The 20213-nt window shown below is 35.2% G+C and overlaps 1 protein-coding gene across 1 annotated transcript; it reads left to right on the top strand.

Annotated features, from left to right (window-relative positions):
- Positions 1 to 736: 736 nt before the first annotated feature.
- Positions 737 to 15390, top strand: LOC104526129 (protein AF-10-like; the record flags this gene model as incomplete). The annotated part of the gene is made up of 4 exons (XM_010169501.1): positions 737 to 826; positions 7827 to 8082; positions 10109 to 10675; positions 15278 to 15390. Coding segments are annotated over 4 exons (1026 nt in total), but the record flags the coding sequence as incomplete, so codon positions are not given.
- Positions 15391 to 20213: the final 4823 nt, after the last annotated feature.

Genomic DNA, 20213 nt, shown 5'->3' with positions numbered 1-20213 from the left:
CTGGGGCCCCACCCCCGCTCTGGTGTTGAGCATCTCTGGGGACTCAATACAGTCGCACTTGCCCTCAGGCTCAGCTTTTCTGCTCCAGTGTGGAGTCCTCCATGGTCTACACGTGGGTATCTGCTCCACTGTTGAACTTCCACGGGCTGCAGAGGACTTCATTTACCTTCTCTACTCCCTGCGTCTGAGGTTCTCTGTCCTCCTTCCTCCTGGCAACAAAGTGAAGCTCCCTCTCTCTTTAGGCTGATGGTTGTTTTTTGTTCAGGTCAATGAAATTGCCTCCTCCAGGTTCTCTCCACCTTCTTTTCAGGACGGTCTCACAAATATGAATTCGAAGAGATGTTTCTCTGTTGCTAATTAGCTCAGCCTGGGCGCTGTATGCCTTGGAGCCAGCTCCCAACAGGGTAGCCCCTTCCCCCACTACACTACCAACCTTTTTGATTGTTGATTAATTGATTATTGGGAAGATGGGTAATATTAACAACAGTGGATTTATAAACGCTGACTATAATTGAAGTATTTCAGTTTGTTTCTTTTGAAAGCAAATATAAGTACTTGATTTGCTTTTATAAAATTATAAAAATTTTAAACCATTCATGTTGTTTCCATTAAAATAGCACAGGACACTCTTACCATCTCTTTTAAATTTTGGTAATGCTTGGTGCTACGTAAAATGGGTTATGTTAAAGATGAAGCTGAACTTAGGTTATATTTCTTTTATAACTTCTAGAAATATAAAGAGAAAGATAAACACAAGCAAAAATATAAGAAGCAGTCGGAGTCCTCGCCATCCTTGGTTCCATCTCTTACTGTAACTACAGAGAAAGTAAGTCAACATGTTTTTCCTCCTCTTCCACTTTAGTTACTTATGTTGAAATTTTGTGATGTAATATCCAGTGCATACACAGGAGCTTTATAATGACATAGATTCTGTAATTATCAAGCACACTTGGTATTTTTTCTATAATGTAAAGTCCTAAAATACTTTCAGGTTTATAATATGAAGAAAGGCTTAGATTTTTGTAATTGAATAGTGAGTGATTTAATGACCCCAATCAGGTGCCACTGATACTCTAATAAGCTTTATTTCATTGATTTCTGTTTACTAATTGGTGAAGTTTCAGAATATCTTTCCTTTGAAGTTCACTTGTGTGTGCTGAGCTGTCACTGAACCTGTAAGCATTGAAGCTGGTAATTATGAAATTACAGCTTCTGCTTCATATGCTTGTAATACCACATTGCCTTTTTTGCATCCTGCTCCTTTAGGTTCCGTGGTCTTTCCTGCCTGTTAAAGTGCTAGCAAATGTCTAACTCAAGGAACAACATAGTGGGTTAAATAATGACAGTTTTCATTGTACTCTACGAGAATTGCTTTCGCTATCCACCAAAAAAATGACACTAATGTTGGTATTACAGAGTGGGCAGTGGTATTGAGAAATGGCTTTTCTGGCTTCAAAGTTGGAAAACATTTGTCCCATTCATGTGACCATGTTTGACATCTGAGTTGGGGAATCATGTTTTGAATTAATTAGCTATCAGTATGTAGAGCACTGTTATTTTAGCAAATATGCTGAAGCTTGTGTTAACTGTTTGCAGTTTGGTTGTCGAGATGCAAGATTCAAGAAGTGTGTCTATTTGCATATGGTACACCAAGACCTTGTCAGGACAGGGTAAAACAATTGAAATATCAACTTTCTCTAGTGCCTGGAAGTATTCCCTCTACTAGTGGTATCAACTTCAAGAATAATCACCAAGAAAGTTAGTTTTTTAGTATGCTTTGGATATTTGTTCTCAATAGTATGATTATTAATGTCAAGATGTGTACCTGTTAACATCCCATTATTTGTGACTCCTGATAAATTAATCTTGTTTCTGGTTCTGCTGTATTCTCTTTGACACTGTTGTGTTAGATGAGACTTACTAGCCAGTGGTTTTCTGAAATTCACAATAACTCTTAATTTAAAAAGAAAAAAAAAGGTAGAGTCAATTTGCCACTCTGCTATTTTGATTTAAGAGTGATTAGGCATTGTAATCAGTGAGTGTGACAGTTTTAATTGAAAATAAGTTGTAGAACTCTTTAAATAGTACTGACTGGTCCATGTGATTTGTTATTTCATTTTATTAATTTATCCTCTTGAGTCTGAGACAACTCATAAAATTCATAGCCTGTAAATGAGGCTTCTTGTGTGGGAACTACCTTTAAACTCTACAGTTTTTCTTGAGCTTTTATGCTGTGTATGATCTTAATCTTCTTTGAACTGCATTTCTTTTTAGCTTTGATTATCATCATAATAAGTTTTAACAAAAGTGATATTACTGTATATTTGTGTAAAAGTTAAAGAAAATATATTGAAATATTAGTTATTTTTGAGTCCTACCTATTAGAATATGCTTTTAAGGCTGAAGACAGTTGGATTCTGTTTTTCTGCTAACCTCCAATTCCTTTGTTCTCCCAAGTCTTTTCCTAATTACAAGATTTACGACTCAGTGGTGTACCCTTTAGTAAGGTGAACAAGAGTAAAATACCATTTTTAGGAGAACTCTAATCCAAGTGAAGAATGAAAATCTTCCTGAGTTGTTTGCCATTCTGTTAATTGACATAGTACTATATATGTATGCAGAGCAAATCAAATATATTTTTGTAGTTAAGTGTATAGTATTTATAATAGGAATATTTTAAATATTTTTATATTCTTTTGAATACCTAATCCTCACCTCTTTTTAGTCCTAAAAATCTTTAAATAGGTAATATTGCAATAAAAAAATTTGCAACTCCTATGGTTAGTAGCAAGGTAGAGCTAGAGCAAATACTAAAGAGAAGAGAAACTCTCTAATTCTGTAACTTAAATTATAACTGAATTAAACTAAAACAGAAGTACTTATTGTGGAATTTAAATATTAACAGGTGTCCTTTTAGTTTTTTTTAAGCTTTTGCATCCTGTGGGTTTTTTCTGCCTCAGCTTTCTGCTTCATTTTCTACCTTATTTGTGTAATGTTTCAGGAAAATTGATGTTCAGGTTTTTTAATGAAGTTACTAAGTTTTATTTTATTTTTTTATAAAGGATCTGCTGGATATTTGGAAGTTACTTTTTATGGATAGTTCCTTCAGTTATTTTATTTTTTTTTCTGAGTCCTTTTGACACCGTTTACATGCATTTGCTTTTCTGGGTTATAAATTCATAGTGTGTTCCTCAAAAACTTGAAATTTTAATAATAAAACAAGCTTAATTTGCCTCTGAGAGAAATATTTGGTTCAGAATATTGCATTAATATGTTACTTTTTGTGTCCTTTTACATAGAGTTGTCAGAATTGATACGGACTTGATGTCTTTTTCACAGCAGTCTGTCTTTGCAGTGAATACATTATTTTATCATGGTATATAATCACTTCTGCTACCACATTGGTTCCTGTGGGGGGAACCGGAGTTTGAAATGAATTTTACTTTTCCTTTTTATAGCAGTTAAATCCTTTGTCATACAGTGGTAATGACCATTTATGCAGGTGATGCCTTAAAGCATGTTTTTATCTGGATGGGTGGCTTCTTAAGATAGATGCATGAAAGGCTGCAGAATAAGCTGTGGATTTACATGATGTGAGTTAGTATACTTGGCTTGCCTGTTTGTTCTGCAAAATTATTTTGAAGAAATTTTACTAAGGTTCCAGCCCAAATGCTGTATTGAGATACAAGTATGCTGTTTGAGAGGCATTTTTGTGCATACCTGTAATGTCTCAGCAAACACTGCTTAGTCTGGTTCAGTTAAGTTTGAAAAAATTTGGAATAAAAAATTCTTAACTAGTCTTTTTTTAATATACAAAATTTTTTTTCACTTTCATTTTGGGGTGTAGAGGCAGAATGTTTTAAGAAGGACTTGAGTAATTTAGGAATTTGAATTCTCTCTCTGGCTCTTCAGATGAGATTTTCCTCTGGCCTTGCTCTTAATTGAGAAAAGCTACTAGCCCTTTATTTAGTCCTGATAAAAGCTTCTGTCCTGGGTTTTCAACTTTGGCTTGTGCTGAGAGATAAAAATGTGTGTGGTTTAACAGATCCAGAAAAATAGTGGTGTGTTGGGTTTTTTTTTTTTTTTTTTTTTGAGAGGGGGGAGTGTTAGTAATGAAAAGAGAAGTCCAAAGCATTAATGTACACGGAGATACACAAGACAGTGTACCTGCTTCAAATTGTAGCCAGTAATGAAAAAAAGATACTGGAAACAGAAAGTACAGCTGGCTGAATTTTATCTGTTATAGTAGAGATCGCTATGATAACCCTCCTCAGTTCACCCTATCAGCCTAACCTGGTTCTCAGGGGAGGTGCTCAGATCCTACCACAGTGGGATACAGAAGAGAATGAAAAGAACAGGGAAATCTCAACTGGGTATTACTGAATGTCACTATCCTACAGCCGTGTGGTGTTTGTGGGCTGTGGGGTATATGTGTGTGTGTGTTGGGGTTTTTTTTGTTTGGTTGTTTTTTTTACTCAGACCATGCTCTTACCTCTGGCATTTTTGCTGTGGTCTGCTGTGGTCCTTCCCATCTCTGTGCAAGAGGACCACCCTATACATCTGTATTAGGGCTAAAGGCTTCTCAAGCCGCGGGATGTACTGTGTATAGCAAGAATGATTATTACACCTTTACTGTAAATCTAAAGCTTTCCCAGAAGTTTTAAGACTTGCTACAGATGGGCAATATAACTCTTAAGGGCACACAGTGATATATGGGGGCTGTAAAAATGACAGTAGCTCTCTGCGCATCAAGTTGGCAATGTGAAAATGTGCTCTTCAGAGGGGGGAAAAACTCCTGCAAACTGGTTTATGGGGGAAGCATAAAGGAATTCTGATACACACAGAGGTAGCTTGATAATTGCTCTGGCAAATACTGATTTTTGAGAACAGGATTAACATTCATGAAATAGTCAAGTCCTCCAGAATAAACCAAGGAATGGAGTTGGGTGACAGCATCAAGGGAATCTCCTTTTTGGGGGATGTCTGTACTGAAATTAAGGAAAATGACTGACTGTGGTGTGAGCAGTGAAGGGAGGAGCCTAGAGTAGTGATTCCATTGAAAACCATATGCTGGGAGGGGACAGAATTGTGAGCTCCAGGCTGGGCTGCAGAGGCTGAAGCCAGTCAGTAAATAAGCAAAGGGGTTCTGCCTCTATCCCTAGATCTTTGCTCCCTGCCATTCTTGCTCTCCTGACCTCAAAAAAACCCAAAGCAAACAAACGATGTAACTTTGCCATGGCATATTAAGGTTTTTCTGAGACACTTCTGTTAGGCCTTTGTCTTTTAGAACTTAGAATTTTAGAAAAGCAGTTTGTTTAGTGGTGGGTAGGTTATTGTATTAACCAGTTAGCTTAATAATCTAAAGTTTGTTCTGCAGTTTTAGCTTGGATCCTGTTGCATATTTTGTGGATTCTAAAATTGATTGATGTGTGTGTATCTGGTTTAGGGCACTTTGTTGTGATTAAATCACATGGAATGTGAGTTAATGGAGTATAATTGTAAAAAAAATATACTGACCAAATGATACCAATTTTATTTTGCTTAGGGTATATCGCGTCGTATGAGTGTTCAAGATACTCTAAGGAAGCATGTAGATTTTGGTACACTTTATGGCACCTTCTGAAACAGAAATAGCTGTTGGAGCAAAAATTTCAAGAGCAGAACTGTTATGTGCACACATGTTCTCCAAAATCTGCTAAGAGCAGGATTCAAACTTGCAGTCAGATCTATACACAATGTATACAAATTAACGCTTGTTTGTCATTGCCTAAGCCTGACCAGTCTGTAAAGCTATGTTAAACTCTTTTATTTCCCTTTAAAATAAATAAATAAAATTCTTGCAGTAATGGAGAAGAGGTATGAGATAACATCACATCACAACATATGATTGTTGATACCTATAGAGAATTATCCTTGCAATTAATAGTCAACTGAATGGATAGGAGATAAGGATTAGGAAAGAATTGGGTAAGAGGAGAAATTCTGGGTCCTAGAAAAAGCCTGACTTTTGGTTTGGGTTATTGCATGTCTAGAAACCCTTTGTTCAAATGACCCAAATTTGAACTACTGCTGCTTAACTCAGATCAAGTGACACATCAGTTTCAGGAAAATTGAGCATACTTGTTGACTTTGTAATAGTTCAAAAAGTTAACTACTAAACTTACCTTAGAATTGGCTCCATCTTCATTAGAAACGATTACCAGTATAGTAATATGAATGTGAAGTAAATTATTTTTAACATTGTACTTGAATGGACTTAAACTGATTTTTCTTCACTGTTATTCAGAAAATCCATAATATATTTTTTTGCTGTTTGTAATAATTCATGCAGGGCAGTGCGCAAATAGATTGAAATTTTCATCTTCCTCAAAGCTTACATATTTAATTGTCTTCTGGCATTTGCAACTGAAAAGTAAGTTCTTTGTAAATGTCGTAGGTGTTCTAGTGAAAATATGGCAGACTTTTTATACCAGCTATACAAAGCTGTATGTGAAGGTTAGGAAACATTCTGATGTAGACCTAAATTCGGCAAGCATCCCAGTCGAGGAAAAGAAAACTTGTGTGTATGCTCAATTTAAGAGGCATGTGTTTGTGTGGTCTTCAGTGGAGATCGATTGAGATACTATTTTAAACTCTTGTCAATAAAGAACTGAAAAACAAACTAAGCTTGTTTTGAACAGATAAGTAGCTTCTAGGTTTGATCAATATTCTTCTGTTGAAGAAGCTTTATACAGTCAAAAGGCTATTTTACTAGTTGGTTTGAGTATAAACAACAGTAGAATAATATTTCCTTTTTCCTAATTTTGCTTTCACTTTCCTTCTTCTGATATAAAATTTCTACTATTACAACTCCGATTTCTTTTTTATTATGAAAACAATTATATTCCTTTGTGTGTTTTCCTAATGCTGTGCACACGGTTTCCCTGCCCACCTAATTGCCTTCTGTGAGCCTATTTTGACTCTTCAGCAATATAAACAATTCTGACAAAATTTAATGAAAGAATAATGAACCTAACTATAAAATTTTTGATAGCCCCGGGAATAGTTTATGGGTGTAGGAGAAGGGCCAGAATTCTTGGGGATGGATGAGGGTTGAGGAAGAAATCTGCATTGGAAGCTCAAGAGCATGTTATGCTTTTTCCTTCCTGACAGGCAGCAGGTTTGTAGTAAGTAGCCAGTCACTGCTGCACGTGTATTGGCCAACTAGATCTCATGGTATCTTCTTTACTTGATCATACTTAAGGAACTGGCTGAATGGGATGGTTCAGATGGCAGGGAATCCTAGTGTGGTGGCGAGAAGTGAAGACGCAGTTGGGCTTGTTGGGGTTGATTTTCATTTGCTGTTGAGACTATAAAGTCTCAAAAATGCAAGTTCTTAGCTTCTGAAGACTTCGCGTCAGTTCCACTGCTGATGGAACATTTCCAGTTTGACAAAACAAACTCCATAAAAATTGTATTTTCAGAAAAGCATTTAAAGTCTCTGTTTTTTGATTTTAAGCAGTAAAACAACAATATCCTATTTAAATAGAATATAAAGACTATGTAACAATAGATTTGAGATTAATCCATTGACCTTAGTGAAGTAAAAATTTCAGACAAAGCTGACTATTTTTGTGCATTTAAAATTAAGTTTTATGCACGCCAGTTGTTTGCTGAAAATCTTAACAATTCAACCTAATTCATGCTGTTGGCAGTTACCTTAGTATTTGATCACTTCTAAGTTAATTTGAAAGAATGTGTTCTTTTAAACAGTGCTTTTGTTACAGTTTTTTGTGTGACCTAACTGTTTCTTTCCTCTTACTTCTTTTCTTGTCTCAAAATGCTAGACATACACAAGCACTAGCAACAACTCCATGTCAGGCTCCTTGAAGAGGTTGGAGGATACTACAGCTCGATTTACAAATGCAAATTTCCAGGAAGTTTCTACACACGTTTCAAGTGGAAAAGATTCTTCAGAGGCTCGAGGGTCAGAGAGCAAAGGGAAGAAATCTGCAGGTCACAGCTCAGGTCAGAGGGGAAGAAAGCCTGGAGCTGGAAGAAATCCAGGAACAACTGTGACTGCAGCTAGCCCTTTTCAGCAAGGTATTCATTATTACGCTGTAACATGACTTCTGCTTTGACACGAATTAGAAATCTTACATAATTAAAACTTGAAAAGTAGTTCATCCTTTATCCTCAATAATGAGAATGTTGTTTCACTTTGGGGAAAAAATAACCTTTTTTCAGGGAAAAAATGTTTGTTGTCACAACATGAAAAAGAAGCACGTGCATCTTTAAAGGGCAAAACTGATGCTTTTATTTAGACTGTTAAGGTATACTCTTTAACTACCAAAACCAGAAGTTTCTTCATGTACTGAACATAGTCTGGGGTATAATTTAACATATGAATTTGAGTCTAGGGGTCTTTCTTAGCTCTTTCTAATTTTTTTAGTTAGGGCATAGTAGAATAAAACTGGACTACCTAATATATAGAATGCTGTGAGCCCCTGAGTAATTTTTCAAGATATATACATTTAAAATACACCATTTTCTTCAAGAAAAGAAAGACATTTTAATTTTTTTTTTTTGTCAATGAAATACATAAGCAGAAGATGATTATGTGACAGGTATATGCAGTTTATTTTCCTTATGTAATAAAAAAGTTTGATGTTTTGAACATGCTAAATAAAACCCACTAAATGAACTGCTGACACTTCTGAAAAGCAAATTTTATTATAGCATCTTTGTCAGAGTTGGAGAGATAAAAAAATAAGTCTATTTTTTTATTACTTAGCTAATAAAACTTGTTATTTTGAAATGCAACAAATTAGGTCTTTTATAAAGTAATTGTTTTCCAATATTTTTCACTGTGGTGTATAATAGCTTACTGTCCTTTCTGCTTTATGATGTTGCTCTTTCTTTGAGTTTATTTATGCAGTCAGCACTTTTAAATTTGTCTAGGACTCCCTCCATATTTCAGGCTTTTTTACTTGAAAAAAAAATTTTTGTTGTTCAAATTCTCAAAACTGAAAAATGCTTTCTGGAATCCTACATTTAAGGAAAAGCCTTGTTCACTGCAGGTGGCAAAATAGATCTTTACTATGTGTATGTATTTTGTTTAAAGCTACATTAAGTGAAGTTGATCTAACTTATTTAAAATATAAAACAACAACGTTTTTACGGTTTTTAAATTGTTGTGTAAATTATATTTTAAATGGAATTCATAATCATGTTTAATGGAATAGTAATGATACAGTAATTTTTAAAGGACTTTTAAAATACCTAATGTATTTAGGAGTGTTTTCTTGATGGGGTAGTTGTAATCAGTCCGAGTTCTACAAAACATTACCCACGTGCACCCACCCATATAAAATTATTGAATTTCGGTGAAAGTAGATGTTTGTTTTTCCTAAGTGTGCTTCATTTTCTGCCTTGCATGCGCTACTAACACAGTGATGAAGTGATTGCATTCCAAATATTACAGAAGCAATATAATTCTCTTGCACAAAAGATCTTTATGGTTCTCTGATAGTGCTGAAGAAGTCTTAAACTGCCAATTTTACACACTTTTCTCCACTTCCCCTCGTGTCTTTTTGAAAATACCTCTTCTGTGGAAAACCTCCTCAGACAGGGTAAATTAAATGCAATTGCTGTTCCCTTGACCTGTGTCAGACCCTTGATTTAGGTAGAATGGTAAGGAAGATTGCAGGCATAGCGTAGATGTGATCATAGCAAGTTTCTATCAGCCGCCTTCGTTTTGTATATGTGTATGTTTAAGAAAAACTGCTGTGACTTGCACCAAGTGTTTGTTGTGGCTTCAGAACAGAAGGGATGTCAAAACTGCCTAAGCAGCAAAGTTGTTATTCTCCTTTTGTTCATTTTCACCTTGTTTGTGCCCCAAATGAAAATCTGAAGCTTGGATAGGAATCTGAGAATGAGATGCAGGAGAGTGAAGATCAGCAGCAGAAGCAATGAGTTATCTTAAAAATAAATTCTTTAGCTCTTTGTAACACTTTTCATAAAGTCCTTGCACTTTAAAGTTGTGTACTCTAAGATTTTAATCTTTCCTGTCACTTTTCATTAACTACAGGAAAAAAAGAATCATACTTTTTATTTTCTTCTTTTTTAGGAAGCTTTCTGGGCACTCCTGGGAGCATAAAGTCATCTTCTGGAAGTTCAGTTCAGTCCCCCCAGGATTTTTTGAGTTTTACGGACACAGATCTGCGAAGTGACAGTTTCACGCATTCTCAACAGACTTCGTCAACCAAAGATGTACATAAAGGAGAGACTGGGAGTCAAGAGGGGAGTGTCAATTGTTTCACTTCCTTAATTGGTCTCCCTTCATCATCAGCTGTTTCCCAATCTAAAAACTTTGACAGCTCACTTGGAGACATAGGTAATTCAGGCCTTACTTCTACAGCATACAAACGAGCTCAAACTTCTGGAATAGAAGACGAAACTGTAATGGAGAAGAAACGGAAAGGAAATAAGCAAAGTAAACATGGGCCTGGTAGACCCAAAGGAAATAAAAGTCAAGAAAGTATTTCCCATCTTTCAGTTTCTTCTGCTTCCCCAACTTCATCTGTGGCATCTGCTGCAGGAAGTGTAACAAGCTCGGGTCTTCAAAAATCTCCAACTTTGCTCAGGAATGGAAGTTTACAAAGTCTTAGTGTTGGCTCATCTCCAGTGGGTTCAGGTAGGCATTTATCGGATTTGCTTTCTTACTTCAAAATATGTTTTTATGAATTTAGCTATGATTCTGGGTGCACTTTTCAAGAACAGAGTATCATTTAAAGTATCTTGGGGAAGAAAAAGTAAAAATAAGGATATGACTGTTGGAAGAGTAAGTTTTGTTCCATGTACAGGTGCCATTGTGCTGTAGGTGGCTGTAGTAGATTGACCTGTGTATTGACCTATATGTTGTATAAATGCAGGTTTTGAGGCGGTAGGGGGAAAAATAAGTTGCATGAAAGTAGATTCTTTGGAAATTACATGTGATGGGTTTATCTAAAAGAAGTGATAATTTATACAGACTATATTGTCTATATGTTCTGTTATAGAGAAAACAAAATGAGTACTCAAGCTTGTCAGCTGTGCTGAATATGTTCCTCAATTATTTTTTACCAATTTAGCTTAATTAAAAATCAGAATGTCTATATGGAGAATTGTCAGTTTAAACATGTAAAAGGATATCCTGAATCTGGACCCCTGTGCAGCCAGATGAGATTTTCATATTCTTCCGTGCTTTTTATAAATTTAAATTGTTTGTTTTGTTCTTCCTCTGTTCTAAATGTTATGTGCATCTGAGGCTGAGAGAGGGTTTCTGTTCCCAGTAAACCTGTATTTGGAATGACCTTGCAGAATATTGTATATACCAAAGTCTTTGTTGCTTTGAAGTTTCTTTCAAGGCCTTAGTGTTTAGATTAAAAAAAAGAAGGCAGACTATCTAATACCTTGTTTTTGTAACTTTGAAATTTTGTCCATTTTGTTGTTCTAGTGGATTTTTTGCTTAATTTTTTCTTTTTTTGGGAAAGAATATTTGGCTGTGGGCAGGGTTTTATGCTTTTATATTGTATATTTTCACTGTATAAGAGATACTTCAAAAATATACATGCTTCAAGAAACAAAAACTTAATATTTGTTTCAGAGCAAGGCAGGTACTTAAAAAACTTTATCTCAAAACCACACTGTTTTAAATCTTTGTTAGATATAGGCAAATGATGATCTTTATTATGGGTAATAACGACAATAGCAGTGGCAACTATATTTTAAAAGTATTTTTCCTGTATTGAAATCAGTAGGGAGAAGTGGTATGTGACAAAACTTCCTAGATCACTGTCCATCTTTTTGATTAAAATACAGTTTAAAAAACATATTAACCTCCTATCTGTAGTGGACAGACATCAGCCACCAGATTTAGATCAGTGTTCTGATTATTTTAGTGTGAACTTTCTTACTCCTTTATAAACCCTTTGAGGTTGATTATGTATTGTTGTAGTTGGGGTAACAGATGGAAGTAGAAGATCTTGGTTTGAAGTGAATGACCAATGTATCTCACCTTATATTTGTCTTAGAATATTCTGGTTTTGTCATCTCCTAGAACAGGCCTTTCCCTGGCCAGGGCCATCCTTCCTTCTTTTGTCTTCTTTATTACATCTCTCTCTTCTGTCTATAAAATGCCAGTAATAAGTTAAACTCCCTTTGTAAGAAGCTTTGAAATACACGGATGAAAATACTGGGTAGGTTTTATTGCTTTTATCATGATATTTAGCTAATAACTTCACCTCTGTTAACCACACTTAAATTCTTGCTAGCCAGCACTAGACCTGTTCTCTAAAGCAGTGATATTTTCTGAAGGTGCCAAAGAATATGAATGAAAACCAAACAAAATCACCCCAACAAAAACCTGAAAACCAAAGAAACAAAATCAGGGAAACAAAAACAGATGGGATGTCTTTGTCTTTCAGCATGAGTTCTAAATTAATCCACAAACGACTTACTGAGTCTGAGCATGTTGTTTTAATATGCTCTTCTCCTTTCTCCTCTTTCTTATGGTTGTGGTGCTGCTTTCCTCACTTAATCATAAGCATTTTCTGGGTTTAGCAGTCCATTTACAGCTTTGATACAATGAGGAAGGATATATTACTATTATCAGAAACATACATTTTCTCAGGTATGATATGCTGATGTTTCTCTTTGAAATGCCTCTATATTGTCCAGTAACAAAATCTGACAAGTAAATCCAAACGATTTGACCCACACCCCCAAATAAGATTTTGTGCATGTAAATGTAGTGAGAGAAAACATAGGGGAAGTCAAGCCAAAAAGTTTTTACTGACTCTTACTTGGCATCCCCTTGCTACTTCAAAGAAGCAGAATCAGGAGTAAGTTAGACCATGCTAAACAAAGCTTTTGAGGCACATTTTCAAGAATGTCCTCCTCATTTATTTTTAAATAACCTTCTTAACTGCAGCTGTCTTAAGCTACCATTGTTTTTCCATTTTCTCAAGAGTACTTGTTGAGATCCATAAAAATTATGAAAATCATTACTTCACAGACTTATGATAATCCTGTTCCCAGTTAATGTTCAAATTAGATGAAGGAAAGCTTATTTTAAAAGGTAATGTGGATTAATCATGTGCTATTTATTCATAATTAAATGTCTTCTGTAAAACTTTTGTTCAGAGTAAGCACACTCAGCTCATTTTGTGAAAATATTTGTCCTCTCCAAACTTTTTTCCAGTCCACAGAACTTCTTTTTTCCTGCTTAATAAGAACTGAGATGTACCGTAATGGTACAAGGCCCTGTCATTAAAAGCTGTTACAATACATACACTCGGATTGTATTACAGTTGCCCTGCAACTGATCTGATGCTTTCAGCTCATTCTGAGCGCTTGAATGGTCAGTCTTAATGGTCTTTATAATTTTTTCTGATATGTATTTATAATCTGATAGGAAACACTTTATACATTAATAGTGTAGTGAAAGGAATGAAAAGTGACTTAAAAATTAAAGAAAATTTATTTGGTAGGTTTATAAGGAATTTTTATATTAATGGTTTTCTAGTACATCTGCTCCTGTGGTGGTTTTTTGAGGGTTTTTTTTTTTTTTAAGAAAAAAGCTTCTTTAGTCAATAACAGCTTATTTACAAAACTTATCTTGTAAGTTTGTTGTCTAAGAAGACGTAAGTCAGTTGTCAGTGGGAGTTATATAAAGCTGATAATGGTTCCCCCAAAATGGGACTGGTCTTTGGAGTGATTTCAGGATCCAAATTTTTTAATAGGGGAGGGTTTCATCTGAACTCTACAATTTTATAGAGCTATTTAACTTTTTAAAAGTCACACTAGTTTTGTTCTCAGAATTAAGTTCTTGATGATACTTGAAGATCTCTAGTTGGAAGTACTGTAAAGCAGTGATACCTTCTGCTGAAGATTTTTTTTTTTCTTTTCACAACAATGGTGATTAAAGAACAGAAGACCTTCATCCAGGGATTGAAAGATGAGTAGCATCTTGTCCCAGTGCTTACCTCTGCTAGTAGTAGATTCCAAGGTAAAATGTTTCTTTTACCATATTTGCACTTCATTTCAGCAGTAGTGCAGAAACTAATAAAGTGGTGGTAAGAAGAAAAAATACAGTTACAATAAATAACTTTCATACATTCTGTATTTTATATTGTCAAGCAGTTTGCACAGGCTCTAGCTCCCTTTTGTTTGGAGTGCACTCCAGTGTGTGAAGAACTTTCTGAGAACTTGTCCCCCACAGCAATAGGACAGAAACATTTTCTGTGACTTACACTACTTTCTGACTTTGTGGCGTAATGCAGCAAGGTAAAATGACAGTCAAGTGTCAGAAGTAAACTGAAATTCCTGAGTTATAGTAGATAAAGTTCTTGCACAGTTATCTTCAAGTTTTGTGTCGGTGCTTGCTGCTGGAAGAATTACAGTGCTTCAAGCATATAGGGATGCTTCTCTGTTTTTCCCAATTCCATTATTGATTTCAAGTGTACAACAAATTGTATAATATCCACTTCAGTTGCTAAGGACTTCAGGGGATCATTTGCTTCAATATTTTAATATTTGCTTAATTGGCTTTGTGCCTTTATGAGTACTGTAAACCCTACAAGAGCTTATAAAGCAGTTCTTTTTTTTCCTAAGACGACTGGAGAAGGTTAAATTCCAAATTGGGCCTTGAAATGGTAAGCCAATTCTTTCAGCACCCTTGCTGTGCCCATCTTCTGGAATTTCTTTGTCACAATTGAGGCAACCTTATAATTTGTCTTTTTACATTTTTGTTTCTACATCATGCATGTTCTACGCTTGGACCATTCTTCAGTGTGCTCTGGTGGTAATACGAGACAGTTTTTAGAATAAAGGATGTATCCAGACCCACTATTGTACTTTAATATAGCAATATTTCAAACTCTCATTTAGAAACAGTTCATGGTTTTTGGCATAGGCCCCCCCGGTCGATCTTATGCCTGGAGCAGTCACATTTCACCTCTGTACAGGAACTTACTAGATGCTTCAGCTTAGTCCATGTATTTTATTCTCCTTTCTCATCGATTCAAACAGTGATGAAGCCTTCACCAAGTGTTATGCTCCTGTGTAAGGAAATGATCTTACTGTTGAGTTCGTTGTCATATGGATGATGTAAGACAACGCTGACCTTCAGAGTAGATGAGTAAGTTGAAGTCGTTCTCACTGAGATATTGAGTCCCTCAGAGCTTATGTTAAATCACAGAAATGGTGTTGGTTTGATATGAGATTAAAATGTTAAAATTGATAATTGTTGGTGTAGAAAAAGTGGAGACGTTCATCGAGTTAATTGGGAAGAAATCACATGATGTAGCAGAAGCTCCTGAATATGGGGATTGTAATGAAATGGATCCCCCTATCAGTGTTCTTAACTAAAACAGGTGTTAGCAGCAGCTACAGCCAGAAGTAATAAATTGGCATTTTCTGTTGATGAGTACTTCATATTTTCATGTTTTTAGACTGTCAATGTAAAATTTCAGTAAGTCTTCAAAACTTGTGAAGTTGTAGGAGGCTGGCAGGTAGTTATTGTTTTGTAATTAGGATGTGTCTGATACAAGAAAGAAAGATATTAAGAGGTGTAAAGATGTAGTGATTAATGGCGATTATTGTGAGTTATGGAAAATAGACTACTGCACTTTTTTTTTAAAATAAAAGCAGTGTCATAGTAGTTGTGTATGTTTCAGTTGCTACAGCATGACATTTTAAATAAAGACCTGTAATGACAGGAAGTCAGCAAACCTTTGCATTAAATTTAGTTAATGGATAAGTCATAATTTAATTTTGATCAGAGAATTATTAAATCAAAGTATTTACTTTGAGGTTGTGTTACTTCCCTGTGCATCAGTTATCATCCTTATGATATTTATTAGAAAATTCTGCAGTTTCCGAAAAAATCTGGGTATGAGGACAGAATCAAATGGATCTCTTGGTAAGCAATACAAACTAAGAGTTGTGTTGGGGTAGCTGAAGTAAAAGAATATGTCTAAGAAAGATGGATGTGTACTTTCAGGATAAGGATGGTCTTCTGGGGAAGGAAGGGCTGAAGAGAAAAAGTATAAAGGTGAATAATCAGTTATGTCTGAGCTTCCAGTGCTGAGCTGTGTTTAAAAAAGGTCTGAATGCATAAACAATGAACTAATGAGAAGGGTAGCTCTGTGTTCAGCAGAGTGCATCTGGTCTTCAAATACTGTGTCTAGTGCTGCTGTCTGCTGTGTGTGAAGAGAAGAGCCACGAGAAGGATTCAGGGACTGGAAAAAGCACGTTACTGTAGAAAAGCCGAGGAGAGAGTTTATCTGACTATGGGTATATCATATTGGGAACTGAAAACTTATACTATAATAACCTCTAACATGACAAGAAAGGTAAAACATGATCAAGTGAGAGAAAGTAATAGTTGAACAATTCTCAGTAACAGTTCTGAAAATTTAGAGGTAATATATCTTCTAGAAGATGGTTTAGTTGAGCATACTTACTGGATTTGCAGGTGCAGGAAGTTCTAAAGCTAAGAATCAAATCATGTGCTTACAGACATTCTTGTTTGGCTCTTATCTATGAACTTTCTGTCCTGTATTTTCCCTTTGACTTTTAGAAGAAAAGCTAGTATGGTGCATCAGTTTGGCATATGAAATGGACTGTGCCTGGGCAAATAGAGCTTTTCAAAATACAGTATTTAGTAGGGAATTATCAGGCAGTAGGGATCTGCAGAAATTAGCTCCCAACATGGCATGTTCTGTGCTTTTATCAAAGATTGGGTAGAAATTAAGAAATATTTGCTGCTTGCTGTGAGAGTTTGCAGTGTTTTGAAAAAGGTATGTTGTACGAAATGTACTTGGATGTAATGAATAATAAAGAGTTCCTTGATTAGGAAAGTTTTGTACAAAAAATACTGAACAATGAACCTTATAACAAATGTGTTTTGAAAACAGTTATGAAAAACTTCTGAGTAATGATGGAGAACTGAACATTATCTCATACTGAGATGCTTTAGGAAAAAAAGGTTATTGTCATCCCTGTGATACTCATTTCAAGAAGGGATAGAAAAGTTTTATCACTTGAAATTACTACATAGATATTGCAGGTAGCAGAGTACTGTATTTAACTCTGATATTAATTTTCCCCTAAAATATGAATATAGGAAAGTTGGGAAGAGGCATACAGTGATCAAGATTTTTAAAATGTCCTTTTCAGACAATCTTAAGCTCTTTGATAGACTGAAATATCTTTAATTTGAGAATATTTCATTTTACAAAAATGGCTAAAAGCATAATGATTATTGTTATATGGGAAGAATTAATATTCCTGGTCAGGATTTTTTAATTGGTAATTGTCTACTGCATACTGGTACTTGCCTCATTCTCTGTTTTAAAAAAAATGTTGACAGAAATGTACAGGCCTATAGTACTTATTTAGATGGGCTGTGGAAAACAAAAAAATCAGCCTTTTCACCTTTGAAGTCTCCAGGCTGCCTGACTTTCCATAGAAGCAGTGGTTCCTGCATTAGGTACAGATGAGCTCCCCTGTGAGTGTTGCAAGACTAGAAACTCTTGGAGCATTGCTTTGAAACAAAACTTGATTTAAAACAAAACAAAAGAAAGTTTTCCTTTCTCAAAAAATTGTAGAATTTTTTTTTTGAGGAGAAGGGTGAAAACAGATGTTAGGGCTTTCTGAAGTGAAAGAAATGTCACAGGGAAGGGAAGTTCTAGTAACTACGGTATAGCTTACACATCAAGCTGCTTAGGCCTGTTTATGTTGTAAGTGTCTGTCAGGTTAAAATGGAAATTTTGAATATTACATACTTGAAACTAGGTTCCCAAATTCTTGTGTGACTCTGGGCATTAGTTTCTAGTTATATCTCAAAATATATAATAATTTATTTATTTATTACTCTAATAGTAAGCAGCAAATAGGATTTTTAAATTTTGAACTTGTAATATTTTTCAGATTCTAAAAAAACCCCAACAAAACAAACCCAAATTAATATGGGAAAGGGAATGTATGTTTTCCTGAGGTCCCTTTTAGGCCTTTCATTTGAGAACAAAATAAAGATTTTGGTAGTTATTCATTTCAGGAGAAAGACATAATAATTTTAAACAGCTGAGCAAAAAGATGTAATTATTTAAAAAAGGTATCAAATCTTCTTTTTATTTGAGCTTTGCAAATCATCTATCCAGATATGAATTTAATAATGAAAGTAAATTCTGTAAGTCTAGATTTTTGCCCATACAGAATTATTTGCAGAACTGGAATTGAAACGTGATCTTTTTGAAGCATAATAAATGCCTGTATAAATGCATTGGCTTTTTTTTAGTTGTATCTGTATTGACAAAGAAGAAAAATCACTGAGGTGGCTTAAAGGCTACTAAAGTTGCTGTATTTAGTACTTTTCAAATTTAGCTATAAATTTATAAAATTTAGTGAGGGAAGATTTTCAAAGAAGTTTATGAGCTTTTTGGAAAGTGTTTGCTTTTTAGATTATATTTGACTATAAGCCTGTGAAGTACCTTGTATGTATTTGGTGTTAGGTTTGAATTTGTAATAAAAACTCACTTATTTTAGGCCTGAGTAATTTGGGTAGACTGCACTGTATGGATGAGATCCAGCTGACAGCTTTGCTGTTGTTGTTGCCTGCATAGTGAACAAAACAGACTGTCTGCTTTTCCAGGAGAGGATTATCTTTGCAGGTACATGGAGTGAAAGTATGTGGTGTTATCATTATTATATTAAAAAAAAAACCAAACAAACGAACCAAAAACCAAAACAAGCAACCAAACCAAACCCAAAAAACAGCAGAAAGAAAATGTACTGAAACTTCTAGTTTTGTGCTTGGATTATGTTAATTCTTTAGCTCTTTTTATAAAACTAAGAATTAGAATTCAAAATAGCCAGAATAGGGGAACAAGGAGACACTCTGAAGCAATTAAGATTTCTATCCTATCAGTTGTCTTTGTTGCAGAACTTGATATTTGCTTTAGAGGTGTATCCCTTTTCTTAAGATCAGGAAAATATTCCTTAAATGAAATTCTTTTGCTGCATGGAAACTGAAGTGAAATACAGGTGGTGTTTACTTACTTGCAACTGTTTAGTTCCCAGGATCTCCTTTAAAAAATAGACTTTAAAACCCCTTTCATTTTTTATCATTTGGTATATATAGATTTTTAAATTAAAATATACGTATTTTTGAGTGTGAACATTTTTCAGCATCTGGAGCCAATTTACTAGAGTACAGCATTCCTTGTAAGTCAAATGTAGATAGCAATCAGTCTTTTAACTCCATAAAATCTGTTAAAGGTGACATGAGAACATAAAAAAGTGTGTGGTGGGGGAGGACAAAGAAGCAGCTTGACTGTAAAAGGAGCAGTAGGGTTTTTTACCCCTCCTTGAAAATTGTCCTTTTCAGATCTTACAGACTTTCAAAGTCTTTCAGAAATCAAATATAGCTGCAAAATAAGTGATGTGTATGTGTTAATAGTATTTGCAGTATTTTTGTCCCTCTGAAGACTGTCTAATTTATATGGTAAAATTTTGTTGTTGTTGTCAGTCAGAGGTGATAGCACTACAGTCAGGTTTTTAAAATCAGAAGGAGATATATTTTGCATTTAAATTTTGATGTGAAGAGCTGCAGTATCAGAAGTTAAACTGACTGAAAGTTTCAGGATTACGATCAGGGTGTATAACTTCTATATAAAAAGAGGCTCTGATGTCTAGAGCTGTTGTTGATTAGCATAATTGCTGAGATTCCCTGTAAAGTTTTAAAAAGAAAACAAAAAATTTAAGTAAAAATCCTAACATAATGTAGTGGTATAAGGAAGGCTAGTTACCTTAAAATAATTGGGCTTTTAACTGAAAGGTGTTGCCTGGGGACAAATCCATTAAGAATTGTAGTGGACAGATTCCTGTGTTGATGTATAGGAACTATACTATCTGTATACAATGCTCTATTTAAAAAGAGGTAATCGAGGGGGGGCTACGGAGGTGGCGTCTGTGAGAAGCTGCCAGAAGCTTCCCCTGAGTCCAATGGAGCCAATGCCACCACAAGACGCCCCCGCCGCTGGCCAAGGCCAAGCCCACCCAGAGGTGGCAGCGTCTCTGTAATAATGAATTAGGAAGCGGGGCAGGTTTGGGGGGAGTCCTGTGTAATTGCAGCCAGAGAGAGGAGTGAGAAGAGGTAAGAGCAACAACTCTGCAGACACCAAGGTCAG

Source organism: Antrostomus carolinensis, unplaced genomic scaffold, assembly GCF_000700745.2.
Source record: "Antrostomus carolinensis isolate BGI_N321 unplaced genomic scaffold, ASM70074v2 scaffold21986, whole genome shotgun sequence".
NCBI classification, from domain to species: domain Eukaryota; kingdom Metazoa; phylum Chordata; class Aves; order Caprimulgiformes; family Caprimulgidae; genus Antrostomus; species Antrostomus carolinensis.
This window is presented reverse-complemented; position numbering and strand designations above follow the sequence as displayed.